Below are 20,007 nucleotides of genomic sequence, written 5' to 3'. Positions count from 1 at the left end.
ATAACCCATACCCGGATAGTATAGCAGGAGGTAGTAGCACACCAATATTGCCAAGTCCACCATGTACAAACTATTGTACAGATCCGACGGATCCGATGAATGTTGGATTTGAAGATAATACATCTTCTTATGACAATGAAAACCCAGATGTCGGAGTATATTTAATACAGGAGGAGATAGAGAATGAGATTGGTGTACAGGAAACTACCGCCTCAATCTAAACTACATTGTCACTAGAGATAATAAATTCATAAAAGTTAAATTTCTATTTGTAAAATCAACAATATCAATTAATTCTATAGTTAATTTTGGATTAAATAATTTTAAAAAAAAGTTGCATACCTTGACCAAAAAACAGATTTAATAGTATGCAGACTTCTCCTCTCAAATCTAAACTTATTCCAACAAACGAATTTGAATTTAATCAAAAAGTCATGAATTTTTTTTTTCTAGGGTTTTACCATTTTTCTCTCTTCTAAGTTCTAAGTTATAAAAGATAAAGAGTAGAGAGAGACAGGGAAGGGACGGGACCTCAAAATCAAAATACCAAAGTTAGGATCGGTGGTAACTATACCGATTAAATGTTTGGACTTCAATTCCGGATTCTTTGTGACGCTATTTTCATAATCAGCGGAATAATAAAAAAAATGAATTAGGATCGTTGCATATAGTAACATTCCAAAGTTTGACATTTTTAATATCGGTATAATTAGTACTACCAATAAAAATAAAGTTGTACTATTTCTGTTTTTCTCTCTTCTTTTCTATTAATTACTACCAATAATTTTTTTTCCAATAACACAGCAACGACTTCGTGTACGAATGCGTATCCTCTGCATTAACTTAAAAGAGAATTTTTTGAGTTAAAGAATTTCAACCATATAATTTTAAACGGAGTTAATTTAGTATCTGCTTATAACATAGGTGGTCTTTTAATATTAGTGTAGATTTAGTCCGTACAAATTTTAAAACAAATTCAACAGTTGAAATTCATTAACTCAAAGGAAGCGTCTAATTGTTCACAGTTTTTTGTCCACCATTTGTCCACAGCTTTGACTTGCGCAAATAGTGTAAAATTACTTCTACATGCTGTATAATTATACAATATATCACATAAAATATATCAGTTAATCACAAAACATCCAGCAACTATTTGAAGTGGTCCCATGATAGTTAGAAAAAGATTGCAACTTGCACAACAGGACAAAATAAATGTACTTTCAAACTGTACTTTCGGAAATTACAATTATAGGAAGTTATTGAAAGTTAGAGTTAGTTATTAGCGGTTACTGGCAGTTAGAGTTAATTATTAGCGTCCGCACTGGGTTGAATCTTGTATACTGTAAAATTGAATCTTGTATACAGTAAAATTTTCAATTGAATCTTGTATACTGTAAAATTGAATCTTCTACACAGTAAAATTTACAATTGAATCTTGTATACTGTAAAATTGAATCAGCAGAACTGTAAAATTAAATCTTATATACAGTAGAATTTTCAATTGAATCTTGTATACTGTAAAAATTAAATCTTGTATACAGTAGAATTTTCAATTGAATCTTGCATACTGTAAAATATATACTGTAAAATTGAATCTCGTATACTGTAAAATTTTCAAATAATACTATAAATTTTCAATTGAATCTTGTATACTGTAAAAAGACAGTTAGATGAGAGTGAATAAGATTGTGGACAAATAGTGGACAAAACCCAGTGGACAGAAACATTTTCTCTAACTCAAAATATGTTAATGCAGAGGATACGAATTGAAGTGTACCAGCACTTGCTATTTTCAGGTGTTGATGTGCGAGCGAGCACGTGAACACTTGAGGGCCCAATTTCCAATGCATGTCGCGCTCTCATCTGCATATAGATGTATACATACTCGTAATCCCTCGTGATAGTGTACGACAGATTTATTAGATTGTTGGAAATAAATCTGCTGTTATCAGAACCTGTTATTCCGATCCCAACCATTGAGATTCGCACATAGCAAAGTTCGAATGGTTGAAATTAAAATAATAGGTTCCTGTCAACAGCAGAGTTATTACCTTGATTGTCAAATTGTATTTACAAATTACAACTACACAAAAGGACACATTTTTGTATAGAAACATTAATTGACTCGTATATATATAGACAGCACCACCACAATTTGAGGATTTAATAAGTTGTTGATGGTTGTGTTGAATTCCCGGAATTGAATGCAAGAAGCGATTGCAACGTAGCCTCGTCGTATTCTTTTATCGTGGCGCCACGCAAACGTTTAAAATGGCGTTTCCTTAGCCGGGCTATTTTGACCTCTTTCACTGGTTATTCTGCTGCTCTATCTCAATTATATATATCCACTATATATGTTGTATATATATATATATATGTAAGCGTTTCTAATTTTGAATCTAGATTGCCACTTAATTTTTACTTTTTGTTAGTGACAACTAATATAATTCGGTAATTATATATTGAATCAATCCGAATCCAATCACAGTTTAATATAATTAAACTTGGAATCTTAGTCATTAGTTTACCAAAAATAATGAAGTTGAATGTCAAAATAATGTATACTTGATGAACAATTAAATTGAGTGTCAGTATTTACTGGTACAGTACAGTGTTTTCTGGTACGGAACAGTTCTTTCTGGTACGGAACTGGTAGAGAAACAATTTGGTACCAGTGTTATCCGATACGTATCAGGGCAGATTTTCTTGATAGTGGAAAGTGAAAACAAGAAGAGAAATATCAACAATGCCTTCAACTGGTAACTGGTACAAATCCGGTACCAATGCCATCTGATCCCTGGTAGTAGGGATGTAAACTTTTCTTGTTTTATTTTATTTATTTTTTTATTTACGCTTTGGTATTTAGATATTTTTTTTTAGGTTATAATTTATATTTATTTTATTATTTTAGTTTAATTTTGTTGTTTTCTTTGTTAGGATCTTGTGTTAATAATGACACTAAAACGAATTTGAGGACTTGATCCTCATCTTTAATTTATTAATGAAAAAACAATTCAATTGAGTGCCTGAAGTGGTGAGTCATGAGTGTAGCGTGTCCCACGATTGACAACTACACAAGACCTCAAGGTTCCACGTTGCCAGTACAACTGTCATGTGTCAACACTCCACAACACTACTACTACTACCCCTACAAATACCCCAATACACATCTCACAACCCCAAGGTAGGTCCTTTCTCTATCCATATTTCTCCATGGCAATCTCTAAGGTTTCGTTCCTTGTCACCTTTCTAGTCCTCTTCTACGTAACCCAAGCTCAACTAGGTCAATTGGGTGCCTCCAGGCGCAAGTTTGGCGATCAAAGAAGCAGGTGCCGCATCGACAGGCTCAATGCGCTACACCCGAGCCAGCGCATCGAGTCGGAAGCCGGTGTGCATGAATTGTATGACGAGAACGAGGATCAGCTTCAGTGTGCTGGTGTGTCGGTTCTTCGCACCCGGATTGAACGTAACGGCCTCCACTTGCCTTCCTACTACAGCTCCCCTAGCCTTATCTATGTTCTCAGAGGTTTGTTTTTAACCTCTTAGTTCTTATACCCAACTTTCAATTCTTATATTTTTCTTTCCGTTATTTTGTTTCTAAATCAAAGTTCATGCATGCTTTAAAAATAGGTTACAGATTGTAACATGGCAGTTTTGGTTTCATATAGCGTATGGACTATAGAGTATAGAATCAAAACAACTTTGCATATGATTTGTGCGCTGCATGAAGTCAAAATTGCTCTGTCAAAAAATTACACGAAAAATATATCATATCATGTCATGCATGCATGGACATCAAATTAAAATAATTTCTCTACCTGGTCTAGCAGTTAATTAATAATCTTTTGAAAATATTTTAGGCAGGGGTGTACTTGGAGCAGTGATCCCGGGATGTCCCGAGACCTTCCAAGATTTACAACAAGAATCCGAGGAGGGTAGTTATAGAGGCGAAAGAGGAAGAGAAGAGGAGGTTGCTGGCCGCCAGATGTTCCGCGATGAGCACCAGAGGATCCAGCACTTGCGTCAAGGAGACGTCATTGCGGTTCCAGCCGGTGTCCTTCGTTGGTGCTACAACGACGGCGAAACCCCCCTCGAAGTTATTGTTGTTACTGATGTCACCAACAACGCCAACCAGCTTGATCCAACCTCAAGGGTATGTGATCACTATATATATCAAGTGCTTTAATCAAAATTTAATTAGATGACTAAGTAAATAATGCAACCTTTGATCAATGAGTTGATTTTTGTTCAGTGCTTCCTGCTGGCCGGGAGACAGCAGCAGCAAAGTGGTGGAAGGTTTCGCCGGGAAGAGGGGGAGCAAGGAGGGTTATCCAAAAACATCCTTAGCGGTTTCGATGCCGAGCTTCTTGCTGAAGCAATTGGTGTAAATAAGGAAACTGCACAAAAGCTTCAAGGCCGGAACGACGAACGCGGTGACATTGTACGCGTTGAAAGGAGCCTCCGGATAATGAGGCCGTCAAGGGAAGAGGAGAGGGAAGAGGAGAGTGGTGAGAGAAGGGAGAGAAGGGAGAGCGAAGAGAGGTACTCCAAAGGTAGGAGGGTTGAGATGAGTGGAAACGGCTTTGACGAGTCGATTTGTTCAATGAAGATGAAGGAGAATATCGCCGAGCCGATGAAGGCCGATCTCTACAAGCCCAACGGTGGCCGAATTACATTCCTCAACAGCCAAAAGCTTCCCATTCTCAAGTACATTCAAATGAGTGCTAATAGAGGAGTTTTGCATAGAGTGAGTGATATAAAATTTTCTGAACTATATGATTATTTATAATTTATAGAAATTATAATTAAGAAAGTTTTACAATTATTATTCTCATGTTTTGCAAGCAGAATGCAATTTTGGCCCCACACTGGAACCTCAATGCACATGCAATTGTGTACGTGACAAGCGGCCGGGCCCGCATGCAGGTCGTGAACAACGAAGGACAGAGAGCCTTTGATGGCGAGCTTCACCGTGGCCAGCTGATCGTCGTGCCTCAGCACTTTGCAGTGGTCGTGCAGTCGACATCCGAGGGATTCTCCTGGATTTCATTCCAGACAAACGACAATGCGATGAACACGCAAATAGTAGGAAAGACTTCCGCCTTGCGTGGCATGCCGGTGGATGTTTTGGTGAACGCTTATCGCGGCTTGTCTCGCGAGGAGGCCAGGCAGGTGAAGTTTAACAGGGGCCAGGAGATGACCATCTTTACCAGTGAGGGGTCTAGGGGTAGAGAATACGAGTGATAAGAGTACTGTGTGAGTTTGTCTAATTAGTGTATGTGTACATTATATGTAGAATGCAAGTACTTGTGGGGGCTTTTGTCAGAAGGGAGAAGAGCGCATGAGGTTGTATCAGTTGTGCATGTATGGTTTAGTATGCATGTCTATGTCTAATGCGAGAATATATATTAAATAAAATAACGTGCTCTATTACCCGCTGAATTTTTTGTTCATAGCTTAAATATGTGTTAACACGCAAACAGAAAAGGCACTTTTTTTTTTTTTATGGTTTATATATTTTGAAGTTCCCAACAAATTTTGATGCGCTGTGATCAGCTTGCACAAACTTTTTTTCCAAACGACAAAAACCCTATATACAAATTTCCAACATCAACTTCAAATTTATCGCAAAAAACAAAATGTGAAAAACCAAAAGAAAACAAACAAACTTTGATTTTATCCACAACAACAACAAAAAAACAAAAAAAAACGCAGAGAGAGAGCGAAAATTGGAATTTATCCACTATGCGCACAACCGATTCAGTAACTGGCCCAATACAGCCCAAAACCATACTCTTTACTAAGATCAATCGGCCAGCCCAATTTTGTACTGAATCTCATCATAAATTCTTAAATGGGCCGGTCGGCCCAATATGCTTTTTTCTTCTTCTCAACCTACTCTTTTTAGTTACTCTATTCGCATGGATAGACATCGACTAGTGGAAAGGAGCGAAAGGGGGCGTTAATGGCGTATATCCATAGTTCCAGTTCTCTACTTGTAATTGTAAACCCCTGAAGAACCCTAAATTTAATTAGACGAAGAACTGAGAAATGGCGGTGAGTGTTCGTGCTACGGTTCAGCTCTTCAATCTTCCTCGGACTCAGCGAGGCTTCTTCTCCTGCTCGCCAGTTCGTGCTTCTCCTCCGAGATTTTGCTCGTTTAGGTAAATTCAATAGAAAGAAACAAGATATAATACTTCAGGATCAATTTTATCTGATTGAATTACAAAATGGAGAAGGAAATAAGCGTGTTGTCGTTCATTACTATTTTAATTACCTCTCAAAACCTGACAAACAATTAGTATTTAGAAAGTTCGCTAATTTCTAATTAAAAATTTTATTTTAGATTTTGTAGATTTCCTGTTAGACAGTCTTATCTTGCTATTAGAGCTTCTTCTTCAGCAGCTGGAACTCCCTATTTAGGTGGTGATGAAAACCCATATGAGGTATATATTTTCTCTTTTATTATATTTTTCTTTTATTTTATGTTTTCTGTACTTTTTTTTTATAGGTACAGTTTGATACAAACATTTTTGTAATAATTTTAAAAGGTACTTGGTGTTAGTCCCATTATGGGATTTGACAAGATAAAGACCGCTTACGCAAGGAAGCGCAAGGAGGCCGAGAAAAATGGAGATGATGAATTCTTGGCTGATGTAGGTTCTGATTTTTTTTGTATTTTCAGTGTTTCTGATAACCTCAGTTGAGATGTGAGGATTTATTTTTTCTCGGGTTTATTCAGCTAGAGAGGGCATATGATAAAATCATGATGCATCAGTTGCAAAAACGAAAGCAGGGTTTAACTTTTGGGTCATTTAAGGTTAGCCTCCTTGATCAATCTTCTAAATTTTATTCTTTTAAATTTCGGTGCAAACTTGACCAGCAAACTTATTTCAAAATATTATCAGGCATTTGTCATACGTATAATTAAATCAAACCATTTTTTTTGTTCATTGCAAAAGTGAACCAGCCATTTGGATTATGGAGTCCACAACAACTGAATAAATTGGCTTAATCAAATTTGTGGAGCACAAGTTCTCTGAAATTTCAAACCCAATGCGTTAAAATTTTAATGCTTGATATTATTTTGATTAGTATAGTTAGGGGCCTAACAGTCAGAAGTTAAGTGAATATACATGTGTGATAAAAAAACATAGGAGCTGGAAATGTTCTTTGCTAGTTTGGAAATATCAGAAATGTTTGGGTTTTCTTTTAAATGTACTAAAACATTGGGCATTATTTCTTGGAGACTCTTAAATTAATTGCTCTTGTATACAAATCAGCATCATTTGACCTTTTCTTTTCAGGTGTCGAAGGATATTAAATATGCAGATAAGGAACCTATAGTTCCCTGGGGACCTAGGTCTGTCTCTCATGCACATACTCTCCTGCTTGGTGTATTGATTTTCTCATATTTAAATTTAATAACTCTAGCACAAATGAAGTTGGAACCACAGATACTGAATTCAGTATATTTTGTATGGTTTCAGGTACTCAAGGTGTACTTTGAAAGATATGCGCATTAACATGGCAATATCAGCAGTATTTGTATGATTTTATGACACTTCTTATTATTATCTTCAATTTAATTCAATTTTAGGTTTTTCACGATTCAATCTATATTCTATGCATGCTACTTCTAATTTTTTGTTGGGAGTAGTAGCAGATGGCTTTTGCAATGCCAGCATCCTTTATACTATTTGTCTTTTTTATTTTCTTCAATATAACTTGAACTTACAAAATCTGGAGTATTTTAAATTTCTAGTTGGTTTGGTGATGGCATTTTTTGTCAATTTCATAGTAACCTGAAGTCATCAATAGGTTTATATTTTTTACCAAAGTAGTGTTTAGTGTGGACGGTAGATTAGAGAATTTGGCACTTGACGAGTTTTTAGTTATATTCAAATTGAAAATTGTATTATGAACGGGTTTAGCATACTCTAGTTACGAACTATTTGAAACTTATTTCTTTGGTTCATCCATATTGCCTCTCCAGCCTAACAAAACTAAGTTAAAAGGATTCAATGAGAAATGGAGCATGGATCAGTATCTAAATTTTATCGTTAATTCTTGATCAAGTTAGAAGTCAAGTACCGTGTTTGTAAAGTAGTGAAGTGATAAATAGCTTCATTTGTTATTTTATTACTAGATTTAAGAACAAGAGTGAGGCTATGGTACTATGCATAGCGCACTTTGTTCCGTACTACAGATGCATATCTTCATTTTCAAAGTCCAAATAGTCGATCCGTTCCGCTCAACATTATCTCCATATGAAAATGTGCTTGGATGCCAAATTTTACATATTTTAGAATTTGTTTACTATTCTTTTTAAATGGGTAAAAAATCACTTGATCTAAAGATTCTAGACCATTCAAAAGTAGTGATTTTCTACCTATCTAAAAAGATAGTAAAGAAATTTAAAAAAATGTTAAATTTAGTATGCAAGTGCATTTCCATATGGAGATCATGTTGTTGAACGGTTTAGATCAACTATTTGGACTTGGAAAATGGAGATATTGATCTGTAATAGCCTCATTCCTCTTTTCTGAATTGTATATTTGGTGTCTAATATTCAATTTTTTTTGTGTATTTACTACCTACGTTCTTTTGTTGTTGTGCAGACAGCTTGGATTTTTATCACTCGATCTTCTCAGTGGAGGCCAATGCAATTTATGGCTTTTGCATTTTTCTACCGCATTTTTGAGAAGTTGAAGGCTTTTGAGCCGAATGTGGCCCCTACATATAATGTGTGCATAAAATTTTACTTTATCATGTCAATGAGATATTTTAAACACAAGCAATTACAAAATGAGTAAATTGGTTGGAAGTATAAGGGCAAATCATATTATGTCTTTCACTGGTCATATAGGCTGAAACTTGTTATTGTTCTCATACCAAAAAAATACAAATAGAAAGAAAAGGAGTTGCTTTGTAAAGTTGTGACTATTTAATGTAGATATACGGCGAGGATGAAGGGAAAGGTATGCGCATGGGAAAGCGAATGCTCCGGTCTCTTGGCTTAGTTTTTGGCTGCATTGCTGTTGCTTCACTTGTATGGTTTTAAAGTTCATTTATTTTTGTGTTATGTTTTTGTTTCCTTTATTTGTCTTCTATAATTGTGTTTTTTTATTGTCTGATAGGGTTATACTGGTATACTCAACTTAATCGAGATGTTCAGCAAATATGTTCCTCTCTTTGTTTACAACAATCAGGTATTTGAACTAGATCACCTCATTTTGCACCCTCTCCCCTCCTTCCTCACATTATGCAACTGATCAGATTTTGCTTCTATTTTGACAGGAGTTGTTTGTAACAACAGCATCTTCCGTTCTTCTTTACATCATGGCATCGTACTACCGATAAACATACTATCAAACCTGAGATAAGATTTTGTATTTTACAAGTTTGTTAGATCTATTGTGCTAGTTTAAGTTTCTGTCAGAATTTTTGTAGGACCCAACAAGCTAAAACCATACCTCTGGATTTGTGCATGCATTAGGATCACATGGTTTTGGTCCAGAGTTATGGTGTTCTATTTGTAAGAAATAATTTTTTGGATTAAGAGAAAGTAATATTTTCCGGACAGTGCAGGTGTCCATTTATTGTTACTTTTTTCTTACCTTTTGAGAAGTTAGTATTATTACTAAAAATTAAATTGAAGTGGATGTTATTTTAGAACTACGTTCTTACCACGTTGAGTTACTACGGTGCCATGCATAGTGTCAATTGGTTGGGCTATAGCTTTAAAACTTTTATTTTTGAGAATCAAACATTTGCAGAGCTGTTCAATTCTATATAAATAGAAATTTTGTAGATTTTTTTTTCTATTTTTCGTATTTTTTTCTTAAGAGAAAACTATTCTTATTAGATGGTCTACACTTTAAAATTTAATAGTTTTCTTTTTATCAAAAGAATATTGAAGGATCGTAAAAAAATACAAAATTTTAGCATGTAGATTATATTGTGCTGTTTGAATGTAATCGTTGAGTTTATTAATGTGAGATTTGAACCAGTAGCACCGGTTGAATGGTTCTTAATTTAGCAGGGTAGCGTAACTCTTTACTTTGAATGGTTCTTAATTTAGCAGGGTAGCGTAACTCTTAATTTTGCATTCATTTCCTGTTGATGGTATTTGTGGGAGCCCAGCAAGCATTTCCTGTTACTTTCTGTTTCTGATAAAATACATCAAGGTTAATATGAGTTATAATTTTGATATCTTCCATTTGAACCAAATTTAAGTTTGTTACAACTTTATTTTGTTTTTTCAAGGAATTTTTTTATTTTTTATTTTTTTTTAAAAGTTGCCAATTCACCTCCAAACTCAAGTCTCATACTTGTTTTAATTAATTCTAGTTAGAACGCAAAAACAAACTCTTTACTTTGTCAAATAAGTGACAAAAACAAACTCTTTACTTTGTCAAATAAGTGATCTTTCTCAGACGGAGACTATTGTCCCTGTTCAAGTTGAATGTCTCTGATCAAGACTTATGGTTCTTTCTAATTAATTAGCTAATTAATAAGAGCAATGAGAAATATCATTCAAGGAACGATCACCTAACACTTGTCCGGGCACTCAAATGAATTTTAATATGCACTGTATAATCAGGACGGAACTAAAAAAATTTGAATTTGAATAGAGGGACTAATTTATAAAAGTAATATGTAAAAAAGACAATAATAGTGTGTTAGTGGGAATTGAATCATTGACCTTACATATACCAACTAGAATTCAAACCAATAGACTACCATTACACATTTGTTATTTTATGAGAGAGAGAGCTAGACTATATAAAATGTTCAAAAAACTAAAAAATTTAATTAAATTTTAATATACCTAATTAAGAATTTTAAAATTATAGGGTGGCTTAGCACCCCTGACATATACGTAAATCCGCCCCCGTGTATAATTCGCATGCATGAATTTTGATAGAGTAGAAAAGAATAAATCATAAATAAATTTGAATTTGCATATAGTCTATTAAAATTTTAGATACAGTACTACTCCATGCTTATCTTGGCCAAAAATACATCTACAATTGCAAACACGCACCCTTTTTTATACCTCACGCATGAATTTTGATGCAACAAAAAAGTTAACTCTGTACATTTTTTTTATATGTAAAAAAGGCAGAACCATATAGAAATTTGAATCTGTACAAGGTTAACTTTAATATATTATTTGCAGTATTTTAGAAACAAAAAATTATTCCGAAAATATATTCGTACTAACCAAGAGGGTATTAAATAAGTAAAATATAATATAATTTGGCTACTCTAGCTACAAACAATCCAGATCTAAGTGGGACAGAACATTTGGTGAGGATCCGAACTGGTCAACAGGTCAAGTGATCTTACATAATCTTACATAATGGAGGTTGCTGAGGATCCTTAATTTGACTGTTGATACGCCCCAGTTTGTGACTAAATCTAGCTAACAACAACTTAATCGATCAGTACTGATATGGTAAATCAGTACCCAAGAAAATCTTATCCTTATCCTTGTGCCAGCACTGTTTCTGATAGGTTGTTGCATTAAGGATGAGAAAGGGAGGGCTATTCACTAAATAAGTTCTACTACAATTATAATAAATTACGATTCATGAGTTTCTGTAATAAATGCAACACGACGACAGCAGTAGTACAATTGTATCAAATACATAACAAAATACAAAATGAATTCAAACAAATTTTAATATTTAGTCTAAATTGGAAAATGATAAAATATGTATGTTAATGTTAATGTTATTATCCATGCCTCTGTTGTGATATTTAATAAAAGAAAAATAGACTACCTGGGTAAGATAACGCCATCAAACCTTGCTGTTGTGAGAGATGACTTTGCTTGACCCTGGTCTAAAATTTTAAATGATCACATATCCTGCACAGCTGTATCAACTATAGAGTCAGCAATCATGCGAGTCGGGCAGGGTCGGGTTGGATCGGGGCTCAATTTGACATTCGAGAATTGTGAGATCACAAATTGGGTTGGGCATCGGATTATCCAATTTTGATTTTGGGCATGCGCATGTTGGATCAGATCAGGTATTGACTTTCTAATAAATTAAGTTCGATTCCGATTGGTTTCAATCCGGTTGAGTGAGAGTTGTTATATTTCTAAAGTAACATCAAATGTACATGATAATGTTCGGATCAGTTTGAATTTTTAAAAATGTAAGTCGGATCGAACTTTATTGGGTCGGGCCAGATGTACATTGCGACATCTGATCAAGCACTAGAAAAGATCCGTTATTTTTTACGCTTTAAATTGGCTTGTATTGTTCGTGCAGTTGAGCATCACATATATTAATTCAAGGGTAGTGTTGACGTTGTCAAAATGATCAATCCGGAAGCATATGATAATTATTTTGATTATGCAGATTTCAATCATGATAATTATTGTTAAAGGTTTCATCACATGTTTTCTGTCAGAAAATATGTAGATTGAGTGAATGATAAGATTTGTGTTGCAGATAGGGGAATTGACTTGGAGATGAAACCAAAGATAGCCCCATTAGGCCATTAGATGAAACCTTTGAGGTCTAGTGACAAACGTGTGAGAGATCACATACTTGAAATCCAGATAAGATTCTTTGTGAATATTTAATAATTGATGACTTAGCATCTAACTTTTAATAAAAATGAAATATAATAAATCCATCCAATCAAAACCTTCATTTGATCATGTGGGTCTAGACAAGGCCATGAATGCTTCTATAGAATTAGCTATGTCAGAGGAATCAGAGGAGATCTCCGGTTTCAACTTGTTGACTTTTCAAGAGGTTCAATTATTTGCAAAACAATTGAATGTTTGAATTAAATGTTCTGACATTAGACACGCTCAATATTATTTTGATGATTATGGTATCTGTCCATAGTAGGGCTGGCAAAAATATTCGAGGTTCGTGATTCGATTCGGGTTTGATTCGAGTTTAATTGGATTCGAAATAGGTTCGAATTGAAACGAACCAAACCAGGTTTGGTTCGGAATTAATTCAAACCAAACCCAAACCTAGACTGGTTCGATCGAAATGGATTCGATCATTTTTATGGTTCGAATCTCATAATAACACGGTCGTCCATTTACCTGATGAAATTAAAATCCAAGATAGAGAGTCATAATTTAACTTGGCTGACACTCTCTCGCTCTCAAATCTCAATAACCTAGTTCTCTCTTCACCTCTCCCTAACTCACTCTCCCTCTAGCTCTAAAATCTAGCCGACGCTCTCGGCGACTGGCTGTCTCTCCGGCTGTCATTCCTCTCTCCAGCCTAGATGACTGTCTCTCCTCTCTCTTCGGTCGTCTCTCATAGTTTATACCAGGAAAGCCGTCTCTGATGTATTTTTTCATAAACAATTTTTCAACTTAAAAACACTTATTTCATAGTTCATACCGGTAAAAGGAAGCCATGTGAATTGTCCCGCGAGAACAAATTAATGTATAAACTACTGGTATAACTAGGACTGCTAAAAAATAATTTAGTTCGTGATTCGATTCGGGTTCGATTCGAAAAATGTGTAGTTCGCAATTAATTCGATTCGAAATGGGTTCGGTTCGAAACGAATCAAACCAGGTTCGGTTCGAAATTAATTCAAACCAAACCCAAACCTAAGGTAAGTTCGGTTCGGTTCGTTGCCACCCCTAGTCCATAGTGAATAGAGATTTTCTCATGTATATATGCTGTCAAGAATTAACTATGCTTGTTTTATCAGCATCAGAGGTGCTATCAGCAGTCTCAAATTTTAGAACCACCATAAAACCAATTTCCTCAGAATTTCCTAACATATGACTATGATTGATCACCTGTCCCTATAATATATTTATCAATGTTTTACCCTTGATTATTAATAAAATTAGGTATCTTGACTACAACCACAACTGAATCAGAGAATGATAGTATTAATAATAGCATTAATCTCCCTTCTGGTATAGGACAGAGTGAAATCAGTGGTGCATCAATCTGGGCAACTGTGTTTTCTCTTGTCAGAATCCATTTGACAGTGTGCCTGTTCATGTGGAGACATGGCAGGTTGCACTGATTGTTTACAGAAAATCATAGAGTCTAATTCATCTGGCTCAAAGTTTCTTTTGGTTAATTAAATAAAAGAGGTATTAAAAAAAAATTGTAAATGTGCTATTCATTATTTAGCAGGCTTCTAAATAGCTAGCTATAGCGGCGCTATAGCTACGCTATAGCTTTTCCGAACCATAAACGCTAAGCTATGAGATAAAATTGCGCTAACTCAGCTACGACCGCTATAGCTATAATAGCTGACCGCTATTACCGCTATATGAGACCCGCTATAGCTACCGCTATGCTACATGTTTTTTTTTTTTGCAATTTATATAGACTTCTGTACTTCTATTCTTATTTCTAATGCTACATGGTCTTCTACGATAAGTATACTAAACCAAATTATATGCTTCTATTTTTATTTGTGATTTATTCTATCATTATATATCGAGAAATATTCAAATACTAATTATTCATTTTGATTACTCTTTTTATAGTATTCGTTTGTAAAATTATTATCGTTCGTTTCAATTGAAAGCTGATTTTAATTATTATTATAATTATAAAATGTTTAAATATGTATATTGACTTCATTTACCTTATAAAATTAATTACTCTTTGTCTATTATAATATGTAATACCATGAAGTATAAACTATTAAATAATGTTACTTTTTAGATTTTTTTTATTCTTATTTGCGTAATTGATAAAAAGTATAGACTTAGATTAGTTGTCATTTAGTTGTTACATCAATTCTCTAATATTGATTATGTTGATAATTAGTATAAATATAGAATATAAAGTTTGAAAAGGGAAAATCGCTATGTGTGATAGCTTCCGCTATAGCTACGCTATTCGCAATAGCTTTTTTTTTTGGTCTCCCCGCTATACCGCTATAATCGCTATTTAGAACCTTGTTATTTAGATAGAACGTATTGAATGAGAGTTGTGTTGAAATTTATTTAACAATCATCATCAAGCTATTAAAGTTCTTAATTATTTAAATATGACACGTATCAAAATTTAATCCAATCTAAAATTTTATCGGTGATCTATCAAACCTCTATTGTGCTAATTAATTAAGATGCTAAACGTCTTTTAAATTAGTCCAAAACTCCAAATATGATACATACAGTATTTAAGATATAATAACACATCTTCAGTTTTTATTTGTAACTTGAATAATTAATATTTTTAAAGATATCAACTGAGTATTAAATATTTGTTAAATTATCCAATAAGAATGTGTTGGCTTATCCCCTTTTTGGTTTTTAAAAAAAAAGTTGAACTCCTTTCATTTGTTAAAAACTAAAAAGTGTTTTCTTGTCTCCTTTGTTTAAAAAAAAAAAGATTAAAGAAAATAGAAAGATTCAACATTTTCTTTTGGTTAAAAAGTGTTGGCCTGTCTCCATTTTGGTTAAAAAAAGGTTAAACACTTTTCTTTTGGTTGAAAACTATTTGCTTTAGGTCCTGGTGGTTTGGAATCGAACTAACCGTGCTGAGTAAATGGCTGAAATTTAGTTTGTTTTCAACACCATTGACTTCTATGACAATTCCAAGTTTTGAGTAAATGATTTTGCAACTTAGGTTTCTAAATTCTACCTGCTTGTGTATATTTTTTTTCTAAGAAAAGATAGTCAAGTCTCCTAATTTAAATATATTATTCACTAAATATCTCCAACCCAATTTCAAATTTACACCTTTTTCATACGAAAAATATTATCTTAATTAATTACTAAACAGATTGAGGTTCTTGAAGTATTACGTGTTGAATCTTATTTGTGTATTATTTTAACTTTAGTTCCATTTTAAGTATTTTGTAAGAGATTGTCATTATTAGCTAACAATTTTATTTTTCTATTTAATTACAAAATTTCAACATCAGTGTATCATAAAAATCTAGTGTAGGTAATGATCTATCATCTCAAGTCGTTCAAGTCTTCGTTGAATTGTCAAATTAATACGGCATTTGTCGAAACTCCTGCAGTTTAGTCAAGTTAATAATCTCAAGTCGCTACAATTTTTTCTGTGAAATTGTCTAGAACCTTCATACCTAAATATTGTTGCCATTGGTTTATTAATTATTACTAAAAGTCTAAGCAAGAACCGTGTGGAGAGAGAGACGTGAGATGAGAGTCACTATCATAACATTGATTTCATGTTCAATTCATACTGATCAACTTATATGAAACAAACACTTAATAATTTCGTAAAAAAACCTTCACCCTCTCATCTCTCCCACCCTCCTTTTTCATTTCTTCGCTGTTAGTAGCCCTTTTGTATATATTTTGAGCATGATGAGCTTCTCAATTGAGGTAGATAAGGAGGTGTATGAGAATTATTTTTGCATAGCTGATTCGAATGGCGATGGAAAGATTAGTGGCCCTGAAGCTGTTGCCTTTTTTCATGGCTCAAAGTTGCCTCGTGAAGTCCTGGCTCAGGTTCTTCTCTCTGTGTTCTTTTAATATATTTTTCATTAAATAAACATAAAATTACTCATCCATCGTTCTACATCTAAAACATCATCTACATCAAAATCGAACAACACAAACATAAAAGAAATAAATAAATAAAAAAATACTTCCTCGGAAGTAGTGGGCAGATTGACACCAACGATCTTCAGCATCGGCTGGCCAACGACCCCTCTCTCTCTCTCTCTCTCTCTCTCTCTCCCACAGCTGCTACCCTTTATTTCTACTTCAAAAAATAGAAAATTACAACCTTGACTCAGTCTCCAATAAAGTCCCAACCTCAACATTTTTTTTTACTACAGATGCTCTTGCATGCATTATTCATGGATTAATTAGGCCTGTACACCTATTCCTATACTGTATCTAATTTCAGCTATAATAATCTTAAAGTTCTCTTATTCTGTAGATATGGATACATGCCGATCAAGATAACAAGGGTTTTCTTGATCGGTTAGGATTCTACAATGCTCTCAAGCTTGTATCAGTTGCACAACAAAAGGGTTATTTAACAGCTGAAAACATAAATCATGCATTATCAGTCCAATCCAAAATTCCAGCTCCAAAGATAAATTTGGGAGACGCCACATGTTGTATAAGTAAATGTGAAGATTCTACAGAGGCAGATGCTGTTAAGTGGCCAAAATTCTCAGAATCTGACATCTCCAAGTATGCCGAAATATTTAGGAAAATGGATAGGGACAAAGATGGAAAAATCACCGGTGAGCAGGCGCGCATTTTGTTCCTCAGTTGGAAAATGCCCAAAGGTTATTTTCTTGTCTAACTGTTTAGGTTGTTTTAAAATATATTTTTGTGTCATTTGCTTGTGCTAATCATGTAATTTTCTCCTTCAGGAGTCTTAAGGGATATATGGACCTTGTCAGATTGTGATAGAGATGGCGACCTTTCGTTTTTTGAATTCTGCATCGCTGTTTATTTCATGGAGCGGCACCGGGAGGGTTTTTCTCTACCGATCTCACTCCCTGATACTGTTCGATATGACGAGACATTGTTGAAAGCCACAAGTAAAGGTAGGGGGCAAGTTATTTAATTAGAAAAATTATTTGGAGAGATTGATCTGATAACTGTAAAAAGGTTTTGAGCAGTAATCTAACAAACCCAAAAAGGAAATTTTTATATATGTTGTCCTGATTCAATTCAAATTGTTGGTTACTTAATTGCACAAAATCTTAATTGCAGATAACAACTCCCATTGAAATTGCTGGAAAAATATCTATCAGTAATGTTATAAAGAAAATTTTTATAACGGTAGCATAATTTTTTTCCGACCATTTTTTGTGAACTTTATAATTCTTTTCTTTGCTACCTTAATTTAGTCACTCAATCCAATTATCATTTAGATCAAGCAGAGGAGGATCTACAAATGGCTATCAAAGCATCAATTCAAACAGCAATACAAGAAGGGGTGTCTGTTTTGCAGCCGTGTGATTCTTTTGGAGGTAAGATGAAGGTCTCATGTTCAACATTTTATATATTTTTGATGAAATGATGGTTCTATTAAAAACAGAAACTTATTTCTAAAGATTAAAAAAAAGTATCATGCTGAATTATAATAAATCATAACTTCATTTGTTCAGACTTCAGAGCCATAAAATTCAAATGTGAAAACAGTTATTTTTCTCTAATTAATAAGAAACATGGTGAGAGGCAGCTAAAAGGAAATAGATGGAGGATTTGACGAACTTTTTATTTCAAAAAGGAGAGGGGTAGAGGTCAAGTTATTCAATTAGAAAACATAATTTGGGGATGAACCAGAACTAGAAAATAAAACATGACAGGTTAATGCACAACTGACAAGGTAATTTTGAAGGTGCCTACTACCAGCAACAGACCATACCTGTTAAACTTTGTACCACCATGGATACAACTGACATGGTAATTCTAGGCTTTAACTTTAGGAGATCATTACTCAGATAAGTTTCTAAAAAGAATCTTAATCATACATTTTAACTATAATTAACCATTAGGTACTGACATGCCAAGCCCAAGTACCCCAACAGCATGTGCACCAGATCTACATAAATTTGGTGCAAACCCCATTCTGTCTCCAAGCACAAATTCTGCACCGTCAGCGCCACCTTTGGATTCTTTTTCTTTCCTCTCTGTACCTTATGTTGATAATTTTGGTACAACTGAATTCAAATCAAGTCAAATTGAAGAATGGGAGAGCAACTGTGTCAATTTAGGCCTGTGCAGCATCTGTATTGAAAATCCAGTGGAGGGTGCGTGCATACCATGTGGACACATGGCCGGCTGCATGGGATGCTTACAGAAGATCAAAAATTCCGGTGGCGAGTGCCCTATCTGCCGTGCCAAAATTGTGTGGATTATCAAACTTTATGCTGTATGAGGAGTTTGTTGCTTTGAATTAGGCGGTTTTGTTAGCATATTTTTCTGTTTTTGTATGTATATAATTTAGGCAATTTGTTACAGAGTGAATAGCAACTTTTAGGCGATTTGCAGTATGGTGTGATTTTTGTACTGAATCATTTATATGTTAGAATCTTAATTTGAGTGTACTTTGATTTATTAGGAGATATGTGGCCAATTTTACCACAACTCTGCATAATTTATTAAATACTTGATAGAAAAATAGAAGATACACAAAACAGAGGATACATGCCAATAATGAACTCAATCATTCAATCCTGACAATACATATCTGACATATCGTCTGTTTTTACTTAAAAATCCTGACATATTGTACAGCTAATTAACAGCGTTGTTCTGCATAATGACCTGCTTAATCCAATTAATTTATCAGGATTATTCCATAACAACAGAATATATCTTATCTGTTCTTAATCAAGTGAAGAAAACAACTCAAATAATGTGAGTGTATAACCTTTCATGCCATGTTACTGCTGTTACTGATCTTCATAGAACAGCATTAATTTTCTGGTTAGTACTAGGGAACAAATTTATTTATTTTTATTTACACAAGCATATAATTTTTTGACAGGTTGCCTGGACTTCTGATCAATTCAAAATATCAACACTGTTACTTAAATTTGAGAACAATCAGAAAAAAAATACCAGCAACAGTGACATATATCTAGTGTATTAAGGAGGTTGGTTCATGCTGCACAACAAACTACACACACCAGATAATCTAATCGAAGGAGCTTATGAATTGCTCAAACTTGTGCTATTTTGTTAGGCAGGTAACAGAATCAGCAGATCACAACTTCTCTAATTGCACATTTGCAAGATAGATCATCAGAAAGGTAGTGAATAAAACATTTCAAATATTGACACCATGCCAGGCCTTCCAAATTGGTGATACCCACAAGCTATTTAAGCTGGCATTACAGCCCAATTTTTTTGGGCTAATAATTTTTCTCTTTATTCTGAGAAAGGGTTATCCGAGGTTAGGGTACAAGCTTTCATTTTTTGTGGGTTGATATATAACTATATATATATTTTTATATATTTTTTCCAAAGACTTCCTCTTTCACAAATTACAGCATTAAATTAAAGAAAATAAGTTATGATTACATAGGTTG

The 20,007-nt window shown here is 34.1% G+C and overlaps 3 protein-coding genes across 4 annotated transcripts; all 3 read left to right on the top strand.

Moving 5' to 3' along the window:
- Positions 1-3,190: 3,190 nt before the first annotated feature.
- On the top strand, positions 3,191-5,439 carry LOC144567144 (cocosin 1-like). Its single transcript, XM_078317200.1, has 4 exons — positions 3,191-3,526; positions 3,861-4,153; positions 4,253-4,747; positions 4,849-5,439. The coding sequence occupies exons 1-4, from the start codon at positions 3,214-3,216 to the stop codon at positions 5,242-5,244; spliced, it is 1,497 nt and encodes a 498-aa protein (XP_078173326.1). The 5' UTR covers positions 3,191-3,213; the 3' UTR covers positions 5,245-5,439.
- Positions 5,440-5,885: 446 nt separating this feature from the next.
- CJD1 (Chloroplast J-like domain 1) lies at positions 5,886-9,600 on the top strand. The gene is made up of 10 exons (XM_078317354.1): positions 5,886-6,164; positions 6,347-6,446; positions 6,552-6,656; positions 6,743-6,820; positions 7,308-7,363; positions 7,491-7,548; positions 8,622-8,747; positions 8,957-9,052; positions 9,141-9,212; positions 9,301-9,600. The coding sequence occupies exons 1-10, from the start codon at positions 6,052-6,054 to the stop codon at positions 9,361-9,363; spliced, it is 867 nt and encodes a 288-aa protein (XP_078173480.1). The 5' UTR covers positions 5,886-6,051; the 3' UTR covers positions 9,364-9,600.
- A 6,625-nt stretch (positions 9,601-16,225) lies between these two features.
- On the top strand, positions 16,226-19,020 carry LOC144567604 (uncharacterized). Of its 2 annotated transcripts, none has more exons than XM_078317775.1 (5): positions 16,226-16,453; positions 16,890-17,247; positions 17,335-17,505; positions 17,842-17,940; positions 18,469-19,020. In XM_078317775.1, exons 1-5 carry the CDS (start codon positions 16,307-16,309, stop codon positions 18,849-18,851), a joined length of 1,158 nt encoding a protein of 385 aa, XP_078173901.1. In that variant the 5' UTR covers positions 16,226-16,306; the 3' UTR covers positions 18,852-19,020. The 2 variants fall into 2 exon arrangements, with proteins under 2 accessions (XP_078173901.1, XP_078173900.1); XM_078317774.1 differs by having other exon boundaries at positions 17,335-17,511.
- The last annotated feature ends 987 nt before the right edge of the window (positions 19,021-20,007 follow it).

Source organism: Carex rostrata, chromosome 16 (genome assembly GCF_964058835.1).
Source record: "Carex rostrata chromosome 16, lpCarRost1.2, whole genome shotgun sequence".
Classification (NCBI taxonomy): Eukaryota; Viridiplantae; Streptophyta; class Magnoliopsida; order Poales; family Cyperaceae; genus Carex; species Carex rostrata.
This window is presented reverse-complemented; position numbering and strand designations above follow the sequence as displayed.

Coding starts and splice junctions, on each gene's coding strand:
- LOC144567144 (XM_078317200.1), top strand. CDS start 3,214: ATGGCAATCTCTAAGGTTTCGTTCCTTGTCACCTTTCTAGTCCTCTTC. Junction 3,527..3,860: donor CCTTATCTATGTTCTCAGAG/GTTTGTTTTTAA, acceptor AAAATATTTTAG/GCAGGGGTGTACTTGGAGCA. Junction 4,154..4,252: donor AGCTTGATCCAACCTCAAGG/GTATGTGATCAC, acceptor ATTTTTGTTCAG/TGCTTCCTGCTGGCCGGGAG.
- CJD1 (XM_078317354.1), top strand. CDS start 6,052: ATGGCGGTGAGTGTTCGTGCTACGGTTCAGCTCTTCAATCTTCCTCGG. Junction 6,657..6,742: donor ATGATGAATTCTTGGCTGAT/GTAGGTTCTGAT, acceptor GGGTTTATTCAG/CTAGAGAGGGCATATGATAA. Junction 9,053..9,140: donor GCATTGCTGTTGCTTCACTT/GTATGGTTTTAA, acceptor ATTGTCTGATAG/GGTTATACTGGTATACTCAA.
- LOC144567604 (XM_078317774.1), top strand. CDS start 16,307: ATGATGAGCTTCTCAATTGAGGTAGATAAGGAGGTGTATGAGAATTAT. Junction 17,248..17,334: donor CAGTTGGAAAATGCCCAAAG/GTTATTTTCTTG, acceptor TTTCTCCTTCAG/GAGTCTTAAGGGATATATGG. Junction 17,941..18,468: donor GCCGTGTGATTCTTTTGGAG/GTAAGATGAAGG, acceptor ATTAACCATTAG/GTACTGACATGCCAAGCCCA.